The sequence below is a fragment of the Crocuta crocuta genome, unplaced genomic scaffold (assembly GCF_008692635.1).
Source record: "Crocuta crocuta isolate KB4526 unplaced genomic scaffold, BGI_CrCroc_1.0 scaffold175, whole genome shotgun sequence".
Classification (NCBI taxonomy): Eukaryota; Metazoa; Chordata; class Mammalia; order Carnivora; family Hyaenidae; genus Crocuta; species Crocuta crocuta.
The window spans coordinates 1,790,587-1,814,559 of NW_027530988.1; the positions used below are offsets into that span (position 1 = coordinate 1,790,587).

At 43.6% G+C, this 23,973-nt stretch overlaps 1 gene segment (V, D, J or C); it reads left to right on the top strand.

The window, feature by feature from the left end:
• The first annotated feature begins 2,442 nt into the window (after window positions 1-2,442).
• The window catches only part of LOC144236706 (T cell receptor alpha chain constant-like), a 49,037-nt gene continuing 27,506 nt past the window's right edge, over window positions 2,443-23,973 (top strand). Inside the window, 1 exon segment of the C gene segment in view lies at window positions 2,443-2,518. Within this exon segment, the coding sequence occupies window positions 2,458-2,518 (61 nt within the window).

Here is a 23,973-nt window from a genome sequence, read left to right on the forward strand (position 1 = left end):
AAACGGGAAAAGACTGGAGATGATCTGGGTCTGGAAATTCTAGGCTAAGACTGAGAGAATATAAATTTGGCTGACCTTGGAGAAATAAAAACATCCAGTGTGAGAGGCTCACAGAAAGTAAGTGATTTTCCTAATAGTACACTAGAGTAGAAACCACCCCTGTGGCTACTAGAATTCTCCAAGACTGTCATTCAGGAAAAAAGCTGTCTTTCAAGCATGGAAACAGCAAGCTGTTGTTTGAAAAAAGAGAAAAGGGAAGGAAAGAAGAAAAATTGTTGGTGACCTGGATTTTTTTTGGTCAAGAACCATGGAAGACAAAATTTTACATAGGATGCTGGGTGTTTTTTTTTAAAGTTCATTTATTTATCTTGAGAGAGAGAGAGTGAGAATGGGTGGGGGAAGGGTAGAGAGAGGGAAAGAGAGAGAATCCCAGACAGGCTCGGTGCTGTCAGCGCAGAGCCCAACACGGGACTCGATCCCACAAACCGGGGGATCTTGACTTGAGCTGAAACCGAGAGTCAGAGTCTTAGCCAACTGAGCCACCCAGGCGCCCCTCCATAGGATGATTTTTAAGAGGCTACCAAGAAATAGGAGTCGAAATGTGTGTAGCATACCCCTGGTGAGCTCTATAGAGGAAGAAGAGGAAGGAAATTTACCAGAGTACAGTGTTTTTGTACTGGGCAGAAACATTGTGCTTATTCTGGAACAAACACGCTTGTCTTTGGGACTGGAACAAGACTCACCATTATTCCCTGTAAGTCCTTTACCACTTCAGAGAAAGCCCTTAATCTATAATGACCAGCTCTCACATCCCAGACACCTAATGAATTTCTAAATGAGCTTCCGTGTGTTAACCTGATAAGACTCTCCAGGGAGAAGGTCACCCTTACTTTCCTGGCTCTAAATGTAAGACATGTTTTGAAAGAAAAAATGGGAAATGTCAATTGCAGTGCCAAAATGAAGACGGTGGATATAAATATTGGACCAGTTTTAATGTTAAATTTATAAAATGTAACCCTTTCAGAAGAACCATTTCAGGGCACATTTATTAGTTTGTGTCTACACAGCACAATTGTCCAGTTAATTTGATTAATGTCAGTAGCTGATCCAGATATTTAGGCACTTCCTTGAGAAAACTTCTTTGTGCTCAAAATTGCCTGAATTGACTGTCACATTACCTAAATAATTGCCAGATCTGTTTTACTTTGTGCTGTATAGATTCAGCCTAATAAAAACAAATGTTGTTGTGTTTCTCTCCCAGTCTGTCTCCTCTCCACACAGAAAGTTTTCCTTCCATTCACACAAAGGAAAGATACCCAGCAAGCCATTTGACTGATTGCTGCTGCTAGTTTGCATTTATATGACTCCTTTCCTTGGAAAAGATTAAGAGACTTCATACAACTTATTCGCTAAACAGATTGACAGCCTAATTAGAAGGAGAGAAGCAGATTCTGAGTATCTTTTTGTGGTTGCTGTTCCTGCCCCTTCGTGTAGAACATTTGGTCAGATTGCTCTGTGATACAGAAATAAGAAAGGGAGATGATCGTTTGTAGTGTGGGTCTTCTCTGCTGTACATGAGAGGTGGTTACAGACGGTAGAACAGTACTAAATAGGTCAAGGCAACTGACGGAGCCAGGAACATTTCTTTCCCCCAGAACTCATGTGTTCCCACAGAGCAGGGCATGGCAGATTTTGACATCAGCTGTTGGTGTGTGTCTATGCCTTCTTACTTTGGTTTTCAGACCCTTCCACTCCAGGTCTGTCCCTTCCATCTCTAACTCCTTTCTCTCTGCTTTGTCTTTTTTTTTTTTTAATTAATTTTTATTTTAAAAATTTTAATTAATTTTTTATTTATTTTTGAGAGAAAGAGAGACAGAGCGCAAGCAGCAAAGAGAAAGGGAGACACAGAATCTGAAGCAGGCTCCAGGCTCTGAGCTGACAGCACAGAGCCCGACACGGGGCTTGAACTCATGAACCTGAGCCAAGGTCAGACACTTAACCAACTGAGCCACCCAGGCGCCCCCCTTTCTCTCTGCTTTGATTCCTGGAGACCATGCCCATCCCAGCACCAGCCCCACACACACTGCTGCCTGCCTCTTTAGCCTGTCAGTTGTATTTCGAAGAAGTTTCTTAGCTCCTTCGGTGATCCTCAATGGTTCAGGCACCTGAGGGAATCCTCTCTGAGGGCAGGTCCCAGCAGAGTCCCCATGGAGGTGGAGGTAGCCTCCATGGGCTACCAAATGTCTACATCAAGGCTGACGCAGGGGGGCCCTGGACAAGGAAGACTCCCTGAAGGAAGGTCTACATGGAATAAGGAACACGATGGTTCTCACGGTACATGAGTCTGAATCCTCTCTTGTCTGAGAAACTGTAGCTCCATCTTGGGACCTGAGACACGTTGTCTCTGAAGAGACGCTTTTGTAGCAGGCTTTTTGTAGTAGAGTCAACCACTGTGGAATGACAGGCTTTGGGGATGTGCTGTATTTTGGGTCCGGCACCCAAGTGATGGTCACACCGCGTAAGTGTCTTTTTTTTCTCTCTGTGCACTAGTATGTCTGTAAATCTTATCAAGGGGTTCTGTTTTATCCCCCATTTCCCAGGGGAGTACTGAGCGTATATAGTTTCTGGATCCAGCGACACTGCCAGTTTGACCATTGAGATGGTGAAATTCAGTTTTATAAATAACTTTAACTGATGTCATTTAACGCCACCAACAGCAAAGGGAAATGGCATGTCCTGGGAAGCTAATCAATGCTCATTCACTTCTGAGGGGCTGGGGTGGGAGGAGGGGGGGCTGTCATTTCTTCTTATCCCCCCTGGCAGTGAGGCCTCAGAATTCAGCTGGCCTTTTTCCACACCTCTCCCTTCTGGCAGATTTAGTGGTCATGTTTGCTAACTTTCTTGTGGAAAAACACACGAGACAGATCTATTATTCTCCTTCAGTTTTTACTAAGAAAGCTTTTCGTTACTGATTTAGACAATAAACTTCAACTAACATACCCCTCCCCCATTCATGTTAGTAATATCTTGGCTTGAAGGAGCTCATTTCCCCCACATCATTCAAAACGTGTTTCTCTGGTGTAAACCTACTGCTCTACCCCCAGCCCTTTTATCTTCTCAACATGCTCTAATAAGATAAACAGGGTCACACATCATCAGACATATTTCACACACAGAAAAGCCAAAGCGCAGACAAGTTAAATAATTTAAGTCAAACCAAAAACACCAGAACTGAGATTAGAGCTTGAGATCCCCCGTTTTCTTAAGGTGAATTATTTCGAGCTGTCACCTTTGTGAATTGAAAACAATAGGCACAGGCCATGGGAATGTGTGGGGGTTGAAGTGCAACCAAGACAAAAATGGACTGTTTCACTGCACTGTGTTTTAAATGTATCTCCAAGCTTTTGTAGTTGGTTGCTACTCGGTGCATCCTGGGCTCGGGGTTTTTGTAGGTGTCGGTATCACAGTGTTGGCCAACAGTGGCAAATTCTTCTTTGGGGCTGGAACCCGATTACAAGTGTTTCCAAGTAAGTGCTGGAAACCGAGCAGCGATTTTGAAAAGGTGTTTTCCAGTAAATAGCCAACTTGCTGTGGTACCTCCTCACGGTCCTGCAGGCCACCTAACAGTGTGCTCTGTCAGGTCTTCGGCGCCTCCACCCACCGGGGTCCCTAGGGACTCTGGTCTCACAGGTAGAACTCTCTGTAAACCAAATCAGCTTAACCTATATGTGAATGCCATTGTTCTGACTAGAATCTTATCAGCAGTGAAAATAAGACACTAGAGAATCAGATGCATTAGGACTCTAAACAAATGATGTTTCTCTCTTTTGCATTTTTATTTAAAATATTGGGGAAGGCAAAGCAAGTTCAACTTCACCAATCTAAAAACTTTATGAATTGTGCTTCTCTTATATGCAGAGAGACCTCGATTGACTTTGGATGTTTAGTCATTCAATTTTACCATCTGTGTGTGGAATCGGTAATGGGCAAGGGAATCAAATATAATTAAATGAGCAAATAATCTTCAGTAGTCAATATTCCTACATTGTTTTATGTGCTTTGCTCTGGACTTTTTATCTGAGATTTATCTCTAATAGGCTCCCCGGAAGGACAGTGAAGGTTTTTGTTAAGGTTTTTGTGTCTGTGTGGATAGCAACTATCAGTTGATCTGGGGCTCTGGGACCAAGCTAATTATAAAGCCAGGTAAGTCTCAGAGATGTGCCTGTAAGGGAGAGGAGACACGAGTTGAATAATATAGGAGGCATAGCATGCAAATTACATTTTCAAGAACAATCCAGCTTGCTGGAGACAATGCACTCAACCCAAATGGGGTTTTCACTCCCAGTGAGAGGCAATGTCAAGCCACCAGCTCTCTTGTTTGGTCTAGTTGCTTCCAGAATGAATAATACTTAACTAGCCCTGTATGAGGACAGAGCTGGGTTGTTGGGGAGTATCTAATTCCCTCTGATACAGTTAGAATTTTTTCCCAAGGATAGAACTGGCCTCATTCCCCTGGAAGAGCAAATTCAAAGCGAAAGGTCCACAGTCAAAGACCAGTGGGTGAAAAGTAATGTGTCTGCAGCTTTCCCCACATCATTGCCTCTAGCTCCTATCTTGTGTGGGGAGCAGATATCTGCAAAGCTTCCAATCACTTGCTGGTGCGTCACCTTGGGTCCTGGGCCTTAGTGCGAGTCCCATAAGGATGGAACTTAAAAGGCAGTATTGGGGCTGGTCAAGGAAATAATAGAAGCTGAAGGGATACCTGGCAAGTGGCCTTTGTTTTGGTGGGACAGAGACGTGCTTAGCCTGGAAAGACTAGGCCCATCCCCACCCCATCCCACCATGCCCTTTCCTGCGGGTTATTGTAAGGCTCTGAAGAGCTGTGTGAATTATGGAGGTGCTGGAAACAAGCTCACCTTTGGGACTGGGACTGTGCTTTCTGTGAAGCCAAGTGCGTGAGTAGTGGGGTGTTGTATCCATGGGTAATGGCCACTCTGGTGATAAGGAGGGTCGGGGCTGTCCTGGTACCCCCACGGCCATCCCTTTCCCTACCATGCTATGGCCAAGAAGGGGAAACAGTATGAAGATTCAGATAAATCCTAGGAAGAAAAACTACTGTGGCAATGTCGTTCCTATCTACATGTTGCAGGTCTGCTCTGTGAACTTGATTTCCAAGTTGCTCTGTTCTTGGTCATACTTTTACCTGGAGAGAGACAGCCTCTGCTAACCTGTTTGTACAATTGTGTGTCAGCACCTTCTCCTACCAGCCATCTCTTCTCTGTCTTATTCTCCCAAACGAGACTACAGAGCTACAGTGGGGAGATTGCTAAGAAGTCGGGCAGAACTGACCCAGGGCTGGGGGAGGACAGAGAGGAGGCTTCGAGTAGGTTAGCTCAGTTTTAAAACTGTGACCCTTGTCGCACCTTCCCTATCTGTCCTACACTTGGCTCCCCTATCATTTTCCCCTAGAATGAGTCCTTTTGGTTCCTTCTGGACACCTATTGCTCCCAGGCTGTAGGGTCAAAAATTCAGTTTTGAATTCTTTCTCTTCAAATCTGAAGAATCAACAAGTCACAGTCATGTCAGAGAGGAGATCAAGTCTCCTCTCTTGGAGTTTACAATTCTGTCACTCAAGCTCTACTTTTAACCAAGACCTGGTACCACTGTCTTGGAGGCTCACCCTATGTCTTTTCTTCAATACCTGATGTCTATTACCACCCAGCCAACACTCAGCCTTGTGATAAAGGGGCTCTTTTGTGCTCTTACACTTGCCTTTAGGATACAACTATTCTTATAAAAAAAAAATGTTCACTTCTTCCATTAATTTCAAGACTGGACTTACTAAAAGTGCAGGAGATGGTGTGTCCTAACTCCCTGCCCTTGTCTGTCTAAAATATCATGAGTTCACGGTGGAACTTCTTTGGGAAATGATAGGACTGTTCACCTTTTATTACTCCTTCCTGGTGAAATGTTTTCTTTGCCTATCACATAGACACTATTACACAGTAAGAAAGCTTTGAAATAACTTGACCAATGAATAGGGGACAGGACTGTGGAGTTGGGGGGAGTCTGGATGTGAGTTTAGATGGTTCTGGTGCTGGGAAACATCCCTGTGGAATAGGATTGCATCATCCCTTCAGACCTGTGTGTCTAAGGCTAAGCTCACACAAATGAGAGCAAGAGTTGACAAATTATTTGATTCCACTTTGGCAGAGGTAAGCCTAGAAATGCAAAAAGGCCTGAAAAGCTCATATATTTGGTCTTTTAAAATAAAAATGTTTTGCTTTATGTAGCACAACCAATTTTTTTCTTCCTATCCTAAAAGACCAATTTCCAGAGACATAGGAAAGAAAAAAAAAACAAAACAGGGAGTACGACTGCTTCCTCACCACCACACCACGTGTCTGGTGGGGTTTTACTAGGGGTTTCAGTAAAGGGAGAAAATGCTGTGGGAAAAACGACAGACTTTCTTTGGAGCCGGAACCAAGCTGGTGGTAAAGCCCAGTAAGTGGCCATGTTCTATTTATATTTGACCAAACAAATAAATCCTGTGAAGTTAGTGAAGATTTAATTTAATATGTAGAGAAATGTACCTTTTGAAATATGACTTTTGCAAATGCATAAAACATTCATGATTGTTGAGAATAGAGCAATAATGACAAATAGATGCAAAATGGGACCTCCCCAAATTGCCTTTAATGTGGTAGCTTAGCTTTCCTCCTTCTGAAAAGAAATTGGGGCCATGAGTTATTTACAGCCACAGTAGCTCTTAAACTACGTTCTGCAATGATTTGTGTGTTTGCTGTGATCTTGCCCACCAAACTTGTCTTTCGTTCTATTAAAAATGAGAATCCATCTCATTTTAAATGCTACTAATATGTATAAGGTACCTTCTTTGTCTCTCATACCTGCATACGTATTTATTCTAATAGATCCAATACAAAACCCACATATTTCCCTGTTTTGACAAATGTCCACATCTAGTCCCATACATGTCAAACTTCACTAAAAACATAGCTGTACTATTCAAATGCAATGGGGGATTAAAACAATTCAGAGACAAATTGACGATCCCAGATGGTTTTATAAACACCTGAAAGGAAATTCAGAGTAAAATAAAATGGCAGGTGTGACGGCAAGGTTTTTGTTTAACGATCAGTTCCTCTGTAGGGAGTAAAAACTTTTAAACATATCCACTGGGGAGGAAGGAAATAAGGAATTCAGGAGGCTGGCATTCCTGAGGGTTCACCTGAGGTGTTAGTTCCTCCACAGCACCATTTTGGAGACAATAGGGCCCATCCAAATGTCAGTCAAGAAGTTCATAATTAAGAGGCATGTGTTGTCAAGTTGACTGACTGGGTTATAACTGAAACAACGAAATGGCCAACACAAGGAGCCTTAACATAGGATAGCCTATTTTTGAATGGTTTAGCTGTGGGAAATGCCAAAAGACCAGGAAACAAGCTAGATTGCTCCATGAGTTTGTTTAAATCTAGTAAACATGACCAACCCATGTTAATCTTTTTTTTTTTTAATGGATTATCTACCTTCACAGAAAGGATGTTTTGTTTTGTTTTGTTTTTTATGTTTTATTTATTTCTAGGAGAGAGAGAGAGAAAGACAGCATGAGCAGGGGAGGGTCAGAAAGAGAGGGAGACACAGAATCTGAAACAGGCTTCAGGCTCCGAACTGGCAGTCAGCACAGAGCCCGACGCGGGGCTCGAACCCACGAACCGCGAGATCATGACCTAAGCGAAAGTCGGACGCTCAACCGACTAAGCCACCCAGGCGCCCCCCATGTTAATCTTTTTAAATGACTGCAATAAACAGCATTTAGGGGTCAGGTAGACAATGAGGAGGAGACAATGGGGCTTGGTTCTTTATGAGTCAAACAAGGACCCCATCAGGGCTGGTGGTAATAGCACCAGGTGTCCATGTCTTAGTGGTGAGAGACTGTATCCATGGACTGTGAAAGGAGAACATTTCCCCAAAGACTAGAATCCCTGTGGGCCAAAATGAATGATCCTCATTACTCCCGGCTGGCTCAGGGCTCTAGTGAGTGAAGTAAACATGTGCTTGGCCTCAGGTAAGATGTCTTCAGGGTTTGGTGATAGGGTTTGGTGATATGGCCACTCTAACAGAGCCAAGGGTGAGCTAAGGGCTCTGTAATGCAGGTCTATCCTCAGGTGGAACATCAGATGTGAGGCTGACATGGCCCCTACATGCCCCCATCTTTCTTTGGGCTCTGAAGGGCCAATTTCTAGTCCCATGGCTGTTGCCTAGCCATTTTTTGACTGCCACAATAGAACTGTGTTTGATATTGCAAAGGAGTTCGCCGAATTGGTTGCTTTTATAATTTGCCCTCAGTGTTAAATGAGGTCATCCAATTTCCTCTCTGTGCATTTGCAATGAGCAGCACAAAATTCAGGCAAAATGACCAGGAGACACAGAGAAAGATGGCTGAAGAGATAATGAGGCCTGTTTATTACAGTAAGAGGAGACAGTGTGGGGATCTATTAAGTCCCAGGAAGATGAAATATCCACTAAGGGATGTGTAGCTTTACTGAAAAGAGTCACCAAGAGTTTTTCTTATGGCCCCAATCACAGTGTGAACAAAATTCTGAAAAAGTCACCTTTGGAAAGGGAACTCAACTTCATGTTCTCCTCAGTAAGTGCTGCTCTTGTAACTTTCTGATATTAACTCCCACAGAGTTCAAAGTGGTTTTGGTGTCAGGCACGAAAAGTTTCCCAGGCTCTAAGACATGTAGGGAGCGTCTAGGTCCTGGGCCCTTCCGCTCTCACATAGACCCAGTCCTTGGTCCTTCCACAGCTCAGCCAAATACCAATTCTTTCCCCTCTAGAGCTGGGAAAGTTGCTGTCAGTGTTTTTCTGCTTACCTATCAATTATCTTTTTCATTGTTTATATATGATCAAGAGTACAAAATTGTGAAACTTTGCCCAGAGTCTGTCTTCAGGTCTCCCCCAGGCTTGTCCCCAGCGGACTTTGTTTGAACACATTGTTAAACCCAGTGTGATTTCTGGCTCCAACCTAAGTGGTTCTGGAAGTAACCACAGCCTACCTATGACCCTCTCCTTCCACTTCTTCACAAAACACCCACTTTTTCCGGTTTGGCCTCCGCTAAGATTCCTGGCTCTGATGCCCCATGCCTTCTCACTTCCCCTGTTCCAGGGATGGGCGGGAGATAACTTTGTAAAGACCTATTTAAATGCCAGAGGCAACAAAGATGGTGTGTCAGCCAAGAGCAACATCTTGTGTTGAGCCTTCTCGCTGTGTGCCATTTTCCAAATCCTTTCCTTCATGTAGGAAAATTAGCCACTCCTTTTTATTTCTAGCACAGCAAAGAGTTCATTATGAGGCCAGAAGCAGGAGTTTCCCTTAGAACATTTTTCACAGACTCACAACAAGCTGGAAGTTTGCAGGGGGTTCAGAAATGCATTCTTGGGCCACAGCTCCATGTACAGAAGCTCTTGCAGGCAGAGTAGACAATCAAAGCCAGAGGCATCTTAATTACACCACATTTTGTAGAGGATTGGGGAGAAGGAGGCAAAGACATGCTAAGGGAAAACAAAAACTACTGTTAAGTGGGAAGATTTTTATCTGGGAAAAGATTACCAAGAGAAAACAACCCGAAAAACTCAGGCCAGACATTCAGAGTTTTTGTTAGGGAGGCAATTGCTGTGGGGATTCAGGAAACAGGCTTATCTTTGGAAAGGGCACAAGACTTTCTGTGATTGCAAGTAAGTTTCCCTAGTTATCCCTAATTTTGATCTGCCTGGCCTCTTCCCTTAATGATCTTTCAGTGTTCCCAGGAATGCTTTTGTCCCCAGAGGTCTATTAAGAGCTGGGAAGAGAGTTCGGAGTACAAAGTTAAACAGGTTAAAATGGCATGATTGAAAAGCCCACCAGACAGTCAAGGGCATGTAGCCCAGCCCAGCCTCAGTGCCTCTAGCTTGCTCTGACCACACATCCTGGCCCAGCTCCCTCCTGTGATCCCAGGAGACCAAAATCTTAAGTCAGAGAACTGGAGACTCCTTGGCCTGAGGCACATAGGAAGGCTTGTGTGAAATCCAAGAGCCATTTAAAATATGTAATGTTGTTATTAATTTTAAATTTGTCTAAGTAATACATGAAGATGTCTCATGGTAAAAATAATTCAAATTACAGATAAAGCCAATATTCACCTTGACCCACTTCCTTCATTATCACTTTTTTCCCTAGAAACTACCACCAGGACTGGCATGGTATGTTATGATGCGTTTCTGTTTGTAGTTGTTGATGTGAAATTTCCTTCAAGGAGGGAGGCTAGAGACACAAAGAACTCAGGCTGCAGTTTGCAGATTTCATTTAGATAAGGCACAGTTTCTTTCAAGAATGCAAAGGCTGTTGGCAAAGGAGAGCCACCTTCTCAGAGCTCTTAAAGACGAGATAGGTCTTTGGTCAGAGAACACCTTGGCCGAAGATGGGAGGATGGACTGGATGCCCTCTGAAAGCCAGCCAGGTCTCTAGGACTCTCGAGGGATGGTCCACCCCATGGCCAGCCTCTGTCACAGCTCTTCTGCCTGTCATCTGGTTACTGTGACAGTCTGAACTTCTGTCAGCACAGCTCCTGTGCTGTGAATGGTTTGATTTTCTCAGCATCTGCAGGGATTTTGCAAAGAAAGGAAACGCTGGGCATACTCTGGGGTTGGGAGTTACCAACTCACATTCGGCAAGGGCACCAAGCTCGTGGTCACACCAAGTAAGTTCTTCTTTCTGGCTAATTATTCTTCCCAAGAAGCCTGTCTTCTGTCACATAGAAGCTGTCAAAACACAGGTGGTGTTTTCTTTGCTTGGTTTGTGTTGGTGGTTCGTGATACCAGCCGAAAAACAAGGTTATTAATGCAATATATACCCTATGCATTGTGCTTTGGCTTTTACTATCCACAGAGTCTCTCCCTGAGAAAGCATGTGACCCTCCATGAGAAGGAAGGTCCAGGGAAAGTAGGGAGGAAAAAGGCAGGAATTGGACGAAAGTTAGACAAAGGGCCTGCAGAAATAACAAACAAGACGGATCCCAGGAGACTAGCAGTAGCCACTTTGAGTGAATTTCCCAGGAGGTGCTCCCACCAAGGCCCATTCTTTCAAGGAAGATTATGGCAAATACAATTGGGCTGGGAAGTTGCGAGTTATTGGTATTCATCCCACATTCTAACCTAATTACAAGGAGATTGTTTTGGCCATGGGCAGTCATTTCAGGTTTTGTTTTCCTGCTTGCCTCCTCCACCTCCACCTGTCTTCCTAGAGGCCCCAGTCAAGGTTATTGCAATAGCACTGAACACTGTGTAACACCAATACAGGCAAATTAACCTTTGGGGACGGGACCACGCTCACTGTGAAGCCAAGTAAGTTGTATTCTTCTTTGGCTGGGCCTTTAGGGGCAATCAATCAAATCATTAGTTTGAAAAATACTTTAATCCTGTGCATCTGCTTGGGCTCTTTATTAATGTTCTTTCCCCGGGCCAAAGAGAGTTGGTTTCCTTCTCTGCTTTAAAATGAGATGTGCGCGCGCGCACACACACATGCACACACACGCATGTACACACAATCTGTTACTGTGGCTCATGGTGAGCGGTTCTCAGGATCATATACAACATTTTCAAAGAAATAGAGATATAAACAATCATTGAGTCAATGAGAATGTCAGGAAGGACTTCCAGAGGGACCCAATGCCACACCAACCCCTAACCAGGCTTCCCTATTGCTCCCTGGCCCTCCAGCGAGGTCTAGGGCAGGAAATTCCTCAGTGCCTCTCTGTAATCAATTCGGAAATTTAGCAATCCTTGTTGTCAGAAAGTACATTTTCAAACCTAATTTTGACCACCCCTACTCGCCACTAAAATTTAAATCCCTGAAAAGAACCATTAGAACTTTGGGCATCTCATCCGGGAACAAAATTTCTGTTGTAGAACATGAGACTCAGTACTGAGTCATTTTCTGTAGCATCCCTGAGATGTTCCCTTGGGACATTCAAACCCAAGTGTTTATGGATTAGGCGACATATCATGAGCTTTAGAGATAGAAAAACCTAAATTCAAGCCCTGGCTCCACACCTTGGCACAGCTGTGTGACCTTGGGGAAATTACCTAACCTCTCTGACCCTCAATTTCCCCATCCATAAAATGAGGATTAAAAAAAATACCTACCTTGCTGAATTACTGTAAGGATCAGATAAAATAATACAGCTAAAGTATTTAGCATGGTGCCCAAAACATAAAAGGAGCTCATTAAGCCCTAGCTATTAATAATAATGATAAACATCATCCCCAACACACAGTGGAACTTTTGTTTCGCCCCTCGGGCTCTTCTGTCAAGACTCTGTCATGCATCAGCAGAAGAGCTGGCATTGGGTGGAGGGGGAGGGTGGAGAATGTCAGCCTGTTCTATGAAATTCTTCACCTGGGATTTGAAAGTATCTAAGTGGAAATAGAAAGAATCCTGGATCATTTAAATACAGAATCATCCAAGTGTCAGAGGCAGGGGAGAGGTTTCCGCAAAGAGCTGCATGGTGGGAGCTCCTGAGGCTACTCACAGGGACACACTCACAGTAGCGGAAACCTTACACCACCTCCCACCACGCTGACCCCAGTGTGACTACCTCCAGAGTGCCCCAAGACACAGGCTTCCCCTGTGGAGGGACAGGGACAGAGGAGGCTGGAAGCCTCACAGGAAAGAGCAACTTGCCTCCCAAACTGTCCTGCTCCTCTGGGTAGTGAAGCTCATGGTGAAATATGGCACCTGAAAATAGCCCCTAAATGAAACTCTCAGACCCAGAGATGAAGGATCAGTGAAGTCTGTGGAGGCAAACTGGGGCAGTGCATCTGGAAGAAAAGAGGTTAAGGGGCAAGTGGCGTTGCCTCCCATATCTCAGTCTGGGAACAGTGCCCTGAGCAGGAGCTGGAGGGGCTGTGTTCTCCAGCCCCACCAGGATGCAGCCCACAGGATGCAGCTAAGACTGCAAGAAGAAGGGAGCAAGGTTAGTGGTAAAACCTTCCTAATAGGTTTTTGAACAGTGAAGATGAGCTGCCAGGGCAGCTTTCTCTAGAGAGTTTCTGAAAGGAGATAGACACCCTCCTATCAGGGGTGACTGAAGCACAGCTCTGCCTTGAGGCAGGAGGAGAAATGAGAGAATCTCTTTAAGCCTCTTTCCAGACCCTGGAGTCTCTCTCCAGGGGGAAAAAACTCTGGCTCATTAATGCAGAGCTGCACCCTTCAGGACACCAAGGTTGTTGGGTTAAGTTTTGGAACCTTTGTTCGGCGCATCCCAAACCCCCTTTGTCCTTGGGACTGGACAGGACAAAACAGGCTGGCTTTTTCATCCTAAAGCTAGAAACACAGGTTCTGGGTCCTGGGTCGCTTACGCTGTTGAGATGAAGTCAGGGGAGCTCTAGGGGGTTTTTGCAGAGCCCAGAGGCACTGTGGGAATAACTATGGCCAGGGTTTGATCTTCGGTCAGGGAACCAGCTTGTCTGTGCTGCCCAGTAAGTACAGTTGGAGTGGGGGGGGTGGGGGGATGAGGTGGAATGAGCCTGAGGGTACATCTTGACCTCAGGCGCAGGGATGCAGAGGGAGGTAGAAAGGGGTAATGAGGGGAAGGGATCACTTATTCAGGGAGGAAGATCACAGGTGTGTGTGAATGACACCAGAGCAAATGCACTGGAGGTTTCCCTCCTCAGGAGGGCTCGATGTGGGGGAACGCTGAGTTGGCAGGTTTTTGATGCTGAGCTAATCACTGTGTACAAGGACAAGGCTTCTCCTTTATCTTTGGGAAGGGGACAAGGCTGCTTGTCGAGCCAAGTAAGTGGCATATCATTTGAATTGTGCACTGAATACTATTATCTCCAAAGGGAAGACCTGCTCTCTTCTCTATGGGGGCCTCCTTGAGTCACAAGAATACAAAAGAGTTCAACCAGACCAAGGCTCAGTGGCTGGTCATCTTCCTCATCCTCTCATCCTTGAAGGAGCTCTGGGAGGGGTAGAGGGGAACAAACCCACCAGGACCTCACCAGGAATCCAGGGTCTGCCCCTTCTCTCAAACTTCCAGTAGGTAACACCATCTGATGGTAAGTCTTCCCCAGAGATTTCAGTAGAGTTTTCCCTATTTTGTAAACTTAAAAGCTGAGGCTTGTAAATGCCAGTGATGGACAATAGTTCTAAGAGGCTCTGAGCTCAGACATCCTCAAACTGCTTTTCCAGGAGATTCATGAATTCAAAGCACCAGATAATTTAAAGGCGAGGGTAGCAGTGGTGGTGAGCTGTCACCTGAACTCCAGTGGTACTGAAGACTGGGTTTGTCATTAGGTAAACTCCTGGGCATGGTGGGTTTGGTCACTAAAGAGTCTAGAGCGAGGGCCCAGGCTTCGTTAACCCCAGAGATGCCGCTCTCTGGCCTCGCTGCCTGGGAAGTACAGTTCTTGGCACACATCATCCTTGGTGTCTTGAAGGAAGAGAAATTAGAAAAGGAGGGAGGGAAAAGCTTATATCTCATATCATGCAGTTACCTCATTTTGTAGCAAGATTGTTTCCCCATGAGCAGTTTGTCTTCATTTACCAGCTGTCTTCTCTGGGGAAGCCATTTTGTAGAAGTGTTTGTCACTAGTGTGACAACTGATGGTTGGTGGAAATTGAATTCTGGAGCAGGGACCAGGCTGTGGTCACTGCGGGTAGGCCTGATTCCCCCGAGTCTCACCTGCCCTTAATTTTTTAACCCCTGTCTACCAAGTGTTTCTAGCTGAGACCCCAAAAATATGTTTGAAAGGAAGCCATTTCCCTGAGCAGCAATACCCAGAGCCATTAAGCAAAAACGAGAAATCAGCTTAGATAGAAACACTTTCAGATAAATAGGAATTCTCATTATTCTCTATCAGTCCCCTGTGTAAGTACTTTATTCCCCTTATACGAAAAAAAGTTACAATAAGTATAGCCACAATTCATGCTAAGGTGTGAGAAGAGATCTGCTGTGGATTTGTGGGGAGAGGATTAGAAATGTGTTCAGGAAGATTGGATGTGTTTTTGACAGGATATGTAACACAGTGTGAATTATAACCAGGGAGGAAAGCTTATCTTTGGACAAGGCACTGAGTTATCTGTGAAGCCCAGTAAGTATAAAAGTGGACCCATGGATTAAGCAATGTCTGTGGATTAAGAGCTGATTTGGCCCCAATTATATATTATATGAAGAATGTTTAGAAAGGGTGAATGAGCATCAAATAAAAGGAGGACAAAAGTCCCCCTGGCTAGAATCTGATGTCTTGGTGTGAAATGGGCATGTAGGGGAGTCCTGGGTATTGCTCCCAGAATATATGTGGTGTGAGTAAAGGGGTGTGACTGATTCTTGGGGTACTGGCCGGGCTCTGTAGCCCTGGATTTGTAAAGTCATCAGTGACAAGACTTCTAATTCTTTAACAAGCATTCCTAAGGCACCATTCTTTTTGGCTGAGATTATGTCCATATATAGAAGGAACCTTGCAAGTAATGATCACTGACCAAAATAACTGCCATTAGCCTCTCCCAGAGTCTGAAAATCACATGGTTTTTTTTTAATGTTTATTTATTTATTTTGAGAAAGCAAGAGCAAGAACAGGGCAGGGGCAGAGTGAGAGGAAGAGAGAGAATCCCAAGCAGGCTCCATGCTCTCAGTGCAGAAACTGACTCGGAGCTCCTCGAACTGTGAGATCATGACCTGAGCCGAAATTAAGAGTCAGATGCTTAACCAACTGAGCCACCCAAGCGCCCCTGAAAATCACTTTAAAAAAAAAAAAAAAAAAGTGTTCTCATAAGTACTGTGGGATGCTCCTGTTTCTGAAACTTTAGGCCAAAAATTTGTATAATATAGCCTCATGGAGCAGAGAGAACCCTTAAAAATCATCCCTTTTGACTGTCTCCATTTATGATGGAACTAAGGCCTGGGGAAGAGACTGATCATGGTCTTAGAGCTTCATTTACCAGCTAATTTACCAGGTAATCTATGACGATCTTACAGCCTATCTGTGCCTGAGCTGGAACTAAAACTTAGATCTCCAGTTTTCTAAGCTTGTCTCAACCATTGATTTTCCTGGCCTGATGTTTGAGGAGTCCACAGGACTCATCTGACAAATAATCTTGTTCATCTACTCTCTGCCAGGCTTGATGCTCAGACCAGGGACCCGTTAGGGAACAAACTCAATGTGATATTGCCCTCAGGGAACTTACCTTCTGTAGGTGGATCTCATTTGTTCCCTCAAATATGACAATCTATATTCTGATCCCTCCTGGGCATGACCCTTCCGTGCCATCCTCACTACTTTAGAAAATATTAAAATTTATTTTTGTCCCATTTTTGAAGTCTTTTGGCAGCTAAATCAATATAGGTACCACTTTAGTCAGGAGAAAAGAAATGACCCAAAAGTAAAGTGGAAAACTAGAAATTTCCCCTGATAATTTAATCACTGTAAAATTACTTTAGCAATATCAAACTAGCAGCCAAATTTACCAGATAATGGCAGCCCTATACCTCGTTTAGATCCTGCAGACTCGGTCTAAGGAGGACATAAGGATTTGGGCAGTTCCCTAGTTGTACAACTCAGTGATGCCCAGAGTGGAGGAGAAAGAGTCTCTGTCTTGGGCTTTGTCAGTCTTCTTCTTCTTTTTTTTTTTTTAATATTTTTTTATTTATTTCTAGGAGCGAGAGAGAGAGAGAGAGCGTGAGCAGGGGAGGGTCAGAGAGAGAGGGAGATACAGACTCTGAAACAGGCTCCAGGCTCTGAGCTGGCAGTCAGCACAGAGCCCGACGCGGGGCTCGAACCCATGAACCGCGAGATCATGACCTAAGCGAAAGTCTGACGCTTAACCGACTAAGCCACCCAGGTGCCCCATTGTGAGTCTTCTTAGATGAAGAGATGTGAACCCTGGTTTAACATCTGAAATCAGAGAGCACTCACTCTATATATATGTTGAAAGCATATGTTTGATACTTAGAACTCTGTAGTAGGCAGTGGAAAGCAAAGATTCCATAAAATAAAACAGAATTGTAAAGACAGGTTTATGATTTGTTGATAAGCAATATGGCGACTGTACATCAGTCTGGCAATGATGTGAGGCCTAACCCACAAAGGAATTGCCAACTCTTTACTCTGCTCCGCCACCCTGGCCTGTTTGATCTGGTTTTTGTTGTTGGGCATATCACAGTGTTTCTTCAGGTTCAGGCTGGCAACTGACCTTTGGATCCGGGACCCAGTTGACTGTTGTACCTGGTAGGCTGCCACAATCAAATGCTATTTCAACTGATCTATTAATCTATAGATGTATACTGTACATACATATAACTTAATGGGCCTGAGGTTGAGGGTGGGAGAGAGACACCAACAACACATGCCCAAAAGGGTAATGTAAGAAAAGAAGTATTTATCAAAGACCAAAGAGAAAGAGAAGGCTTTTTGCTAAGTTTGGAAGGGGAGTTGATGAAAATGAGTGGAGAGGAGTAACCTAGAAGAATGCTGAATAATAGGAATAGATTCTATAAAGGGAGCCTCTGTTTATCTCCTAACATTTTCATTTGAACCAGACCAAACGCTACAAGATGGTCTTACCAAGAACTGTCTTAAACTAAGTCTAGTTAACCAGCCATATTTCTAGCCTGTTCTAGCTTATTTCTACTGCTAAACACAAAGGTGCCTATTTAAGGTATTTAAATGAAGCTCTCTTTCTATAGCTGTCTGGTGCCCTTCCAGCAAAGCATTCTCGTAACACACTGCTTATCATTTCTGCAAGTAAGAACGAGTAAACCCCTTGCCCTCCAAAACTGCATAAGTATTATAATTACTTGGCTTAGACTGAAGTCACCTCTATTTTATTTCTCATAACTGTGTTCATTTGTTGAGATTTGTTTAAATCCAAACTGTGTGGGCGTCTAACTGTTGGCACTGAGCTTTCCTTTCTTTCTTATTGTCAGCAAAATATTTTGCTCATAAATAATGTTTCATCTAGACTTGCAAATGACAGCCAGCACTGAGGCCTCCTTTTTCTCCCCTTTGCTAAAGGGAACATGCAGGCAGAAAGTACACACACACACACACACACACACACACACACACACGCCAAAATGTAGGGTTGCATTGTGGGGGCTGGAAGAAGAGTGTCGATGTGGATGTTAAAGTACATTTGGTTATATAATGTAGGTACTCTGACAGATAGGACACAGGGATCCTGGCGGATGATACACACAGACTACAGAAGACTAGCTGGTGTGGTTTACGATATCATTAAAAGTAGCCCAGGTCAAGTTGTCAGGCACACAGCCCCAGGTACAGACCCAGAGAGAGAAGCTTCCAGAGTAAAGGTGGAGTAAGGATTTTTCTCACAATCCAGTCCACCTGAGGAGAATTTTCATTTATAATTAGGAAAAGAAAAAGGTAAAAAGCATTTACTGGCAGTGTCCTTGTTGCAAATACTGTGTGTATGAAACACAGAAGACATAAGAATGAACCCAAGCAGAAAACTAAAGAAAAAAAATCGATAAAACCACTGAAGAAAATCCGTTGCCCTTATCTTGCCTGTCTCTGATAATGAATGTGTCTTCTTGGCTCATTCCTCACTTTGGTTCTTGAAATTTTCTAGGAAAATAGCAAGAAGTTGGTAGGGTTGGGTCAGGCTTGACTACCTTGGTTGGTCTCCTCTGTTTAACCACCTCCCTTTTAGGAAGTCCCAGACTTTTTGTAATGATAGTAAACACAGTGTACAACTTTAACAGATTTTACTTTGGATCTGGGACCAAGCTCAGTGTAAAGTCAAGTAAGTTATAATTGTCCGCAAGTAAAAGTCGCCAACATATTATCCTAAATTCCTCTTACCAGTATGTATTTGAGTTAAATTTTTATTTTGTGTTTTGGATCCCCCCCCCAACAATTTATCATTCCTTGTTGATATGTCTCTTAAACAGGTATAAAACATAGTAAGCAAATCCCATGACTCAGTAAGCGTTCTGAAACTGCCAACCCTACTCTTGGGATAGCATCCTACACACGGAAAATCCACAAAGTTTAACTACCAATACTTTTTTACTAGTTGACAAAAGAGCCTTGGATATAATTTAAAGTACCTATGAATGTTCCAGGTTTCAGAGAGAAGATGTGACAAACTAAAATTATATGCATTTTTTAAGATGAAAAGAATCTTGATCATTAATAACTATTATTGAATGCTTGATCATTAATAACTAGTATAAAATGCATCTTCTACTTGAACTCATTTCACCTTCCGGGCAATCCCCCAGGATGGATATTAGCATTCCTGCTTTCTTCACAGATAAGGAAACTCTGTGAAAGCAAAAGCCAAAGCAAGAGGTTAAAATAGTTACCAAGGGCTTCTAGCACAGGGGCAGAAAGGTAGGCCCTGAGGCAGCCTGCTGGCGCAGCCCACAGTCTTGATGAGGTTTGTGTAGGAAGACCTAGCACAGTGGGCCTCTGCTAGCTACAACTATGCTTTTGGAGCAGGAACCACAGTCACTGTAAGAGCAGGTAAGTAAGAAAGAAAAAGTCAGAATCATTTTTAAATAAAATGGTGGCTATGGTTATGGGCAGTTTCACCTGGGAAACTCAATGGTCAGTAGCTAAATTCCAAAAAAGCCCTCCCAGTTTGCATTAGGATCCTCAGATTTCTACTTCGTTCATCTCCCTCACCTCCTCTTCTGCCCCAGAAATGGCTCTCCCCGTCAGGTATGCCTTCGCCATGATAAAATGGTTGATGGCCTGGGCTTCATGGTCAGGTAAAAATCAAGCTAACCATCTGAAATGATCGCAGGTCCCTGAAGAAGGAGTGAGAGAGGATGTCACTGGACTATATCAAGATGAGATATAACTCTTTTCAAAATATCTGAAGAACTGCCATGTAGATGAGGAAGGGGTTAGTTCAGAAGGCGAAATCAAAACTGGTGGTTGAGAGGAGATTCAGCCTCTTATGGAATGTGTTTGAATGAGGAGAACCACCCTGTAGTGGGAAGGCTGCCTGTGAAGTGCAAAACTCTTCTTCTTTGGAGGTCCTCACGGTGGGTCCTTAAGGCTAGTAAGCCCTGGATGTTAGAGAAGGGATGTCTATACCATTTTAGCTACGGTCTAAATCACCTCTGTGCTCCCTTTCAACTCATAAGTGCTAAGACCCCAGGATTCAAGCCTAGAGGATGAAGAGGTGAGGCTAGGCCTATTCCTTCCATTTTCATGATTTGGATAGCTTAAGAAATCGGTCACCAAATTATTTATGAGCTAAAGGCTATTTGGGATTTTTTTAAGTCCAGAAGATGGTGGGGCATGATTTCCTAGTGCAGTAAGTGGGAAAACAAAAGGAGAGTATCAGGAAGGGAAAAAGAAAAAGGAGAAAAGAGAAATGCCTGGCAGGAGGACCAGAGGTTGAATGAGGGAAATGAGGTGATTTTGCAGACGGCAGATCTGGTCTATCAAAGTTTTCATGAGTTCAGCTTTGGAAAGAGATCCAAACATAATGTCAATCCAAGTAAGTGAGCGGTCTTTTATACTGGGAAATAGGGCCAGGGAAGCAAAGTTCCTTCCAATTTAAACCCTCTCAAAAAGACGTGTAATTGCTTTCTGACGGGAGGGGCCTCTGCAGGTGGGAAGGCTATTGTTCCCACAGACCATGTGTCCCCTGAGAGAGAGCCTCTAAGGACTGACTGTCCAGCTAAGACTGCTGGCTGCACAAGAAAAATACTTAAGCCATTTAAAGAGGATGGAAGTGAATTTTCAACCCTATTCCCAGGGCAGGAGAGAGAGTGGTTGGGGAACATCAGCACCAGGTTCATGTAAAGGGGGCCAGCACTGTGTCGATAGAGGCTCAACCTTAGGGAAGCTGTACTTTGGAAAAGGAACTCAGCTGACCGTACGGCCTGGTGAGTGGGTTATTTTCTACTTCAGGGAAACATCACTGTGAAGAAACTGAAAAGGGAAATGAATGAATTCCCTTAAACTAGGGGAAAACCTGTACTGCTCCTCCTTCCTAGGGAGACTGGGATGGGGAGGCAAAAGGAAGGTCAAGATGACTTAGGGTCCCTTTTAAGAACTCGAGAATCTAAAAGGAGACTGAGTTCGTCCCCACCAAAGGCAAAAGAGAAGGGCAATCCCATTGGAGTGTGTGAGGCTTCTTGAAGCACACACTCTGGCTTATACCCAATGCTTAGGGAAAGATTTGGCCCTTGACCTGGAGTGGGCATGCCAGTGTGGAGGATAGATTTACAAAGTTTATTTTGGTTGAGTACTGGAGTTCTTGATCATCTCCCTGTTAGAAGCTCCATCAACTGTTATACTCCTTTCTTATCAAGAATGAGTTCTCCACTGTACTCTGTAAACTCTCCCCAAGAAGGCTCCTTACCCCCTTCCTTAATAGTAGCCTCACCAGTGGAGGGTCTAGAATAGTTAGAGGGAGTCTGGGTTTGAAACCTAGAGCAAGAAAAGTAAAGCTGATCTATAGTGCAGAGCAGCTCACAGAGTCTAGGTGGACCCACTAATGTATCCCTCCTCCCTTTGGCATCTTCCTTCGGCACTAAATTGAATATAGAGACCCTAATGGTGCATGCCTGTGTGTGATTATGTTTATCAGCATTTCCACCCTGAAAACATGAATGGCCTGATCCAAAAGGTTTCCATGGCTTATAGGGTTTCCTGTTCTCAGGTTTCTTTGTGGGTTAAAAATGGTCAAATGGACCCCGAATGAAGCTATGGTTGAGAGCTATTAACTTCACTCATAGATCTAGGTCCAAGCAGCCAAAGTAAATATATGAGTGGGTTAAACCCAACTATGGGCCCACATCCAGGCATTCCAGCTCTATAAAGTTGGTACAGTAATAGCAAGTGGGATTACCCTAAACACAATTCCTCTACTTGGTCAAGGCTGTAGGAAATGTCCTTGTCAAGTATCTACAGAGTGTGATTCCCTTGGTCCCTTTGGGTTTTGACGGGCCTCAAATCACCATATGACTAACACTGCAGGAAACAAGCTAATTTTTGGAGGAGAAACTAGGGTGTTAGTCAAACCAAGTGACTACTGGCACTTGAGCCACAATTCTGTTTCTAACATTGAAGCTAGAACCTAGCCGTTAATGTGCTGTACGGCCCAAAGTAATCTCTCAAATTTGCCTTGAAAATGTTTAACCTTGCTCTTATGCATAAACATGAATGCATATATACAAATTCAGTATGGATAAAAGATATTGCTACCTTGATATTTTCGTGTCCATTTTCTAAGGAGAAGGAAAACAATTAAGGTATTTTTCATATTGCTTCACATCTCTTATCTGATTGTCTCAAGAAGCAGAGGACAGTGGAAAGGTGTGTCTCTTTATTCAGAGTGGTTAAGTGATTTGAACATGGACACAATAACAGGGCAAGGACCCACATTTTCTAAGGTTCAATATATTGCTGTCTGTATAGGCTGCAAACTCAATAACCAGCATTCTGATTTATCTCCACTGGTCCTCATTTTTCCCAATTAATGCAACTGAAATATTGGTAACTCTTATCTCCCAGCTCACAGAAAGCATATGAGCATTAAAAAAAACATTGCTCTGAAAGAGTTGAGCTATAGGTCTGCTTGGGGTTTTTGCAGGAGAGGAGGGGTGATAGGGGGAGAAGTATTGTTTTCATTGCTGATGATATTGTCTTTTTCAATGGAGAAGAGAATAAAAAAGGGAGGAATATTTAAAAGGCAAGGTGATGTGATCAACACATGAATGTATACAAAATAAATCATTAAGACATTCAACTAGGAGCTGAAAGATAATGTGGACCCAACTCAGCCACTCACCAACTCTGTGCCGTGGGAACACCATTCAAGTTCTCTAAGCCTTAAGTTCATTTGTAACATGGAGATAATGATTCCAGCTCTGCCTCACTCAAAGGATTTTGAGAGATTCAAAGGAGATAGTATATGTGAAATCTCTTTGAAAAGTATGGGCAGTCAGACGATTCATAATTTTGTGAAAAATCCTATTGGAGGGTAAGCAAGTTTAACAGACTTCAGCTATGGCAGAAAAAGGATTAAACTGTGATATTGGGTGAACCCTTCCAATTATGAGAAAATAGAACAGAGGAGTTATTGAGCAGGATTGTCCCTGGAGATTATAAAAAACCTGAGATCACTCAAGAGACAAATGTGTGAGTTTGGGAGCTTGTAGTAAATGGTTTTAGAGGTTTCCTAGCATTCTAAAGAGTATGTGAGCTTAAGACCTTTCTTGAGTTTACCTAAATATGGGCTAAGTGTTGAGTTGGGTTTCAACCAAGTGAGAGAATCCTCGGAAGTTTCCCATGCTTAAAAGTGAAGCACCCTTTGGTTTTTGTGAGGACACAGATCACTGTGGTGTTTCAAATGCCCAGAAGCTGGTGTTTGGGAAAGGGACCATGGTAAAGGTGGATCTTAGTAAGTATCGCCATTGTATTCTGATTTTGACTAGTTAATGAGACATGTACCAAGCTGTTTTGGAAGTCTTGGTGGACTTCCAGGTGTCTTCAATTTATGCAGATTTATTGGGGAGAAGAGCATTTTCTGTCCCTGCCCCATCCTCACTGTAAGAGTTCATTCTGCTAGGTAACAGTTTGCATTCTTTGCCAACTTAATAGGAAAGCAGAATGGAGAGAGCATCTCTCTCTCTCTCTCTCTCTCTCACTTTTTTTTAAAAATAATTTTAACATTTATTGATTGGGGATGGGGGATAGAGAGAGAGGGAGACACAGAATTTGAAGCAGGCTCCAGGCTCCGAGCTGTCAGCATAGAGCCCGATGTGAGGCTTAAACCCATGAACTGTAATATCATGACCTGAGCCAAAGTCGGACACTTAACTGACTGAACCACCCAGGTGCCCCATCTCTCTCTTTTTTTCCTTTTTTTAAATTGAAATGAAGGAAACATCTTCATGTTAGTGGCCAGCTTCATCAGAAAAC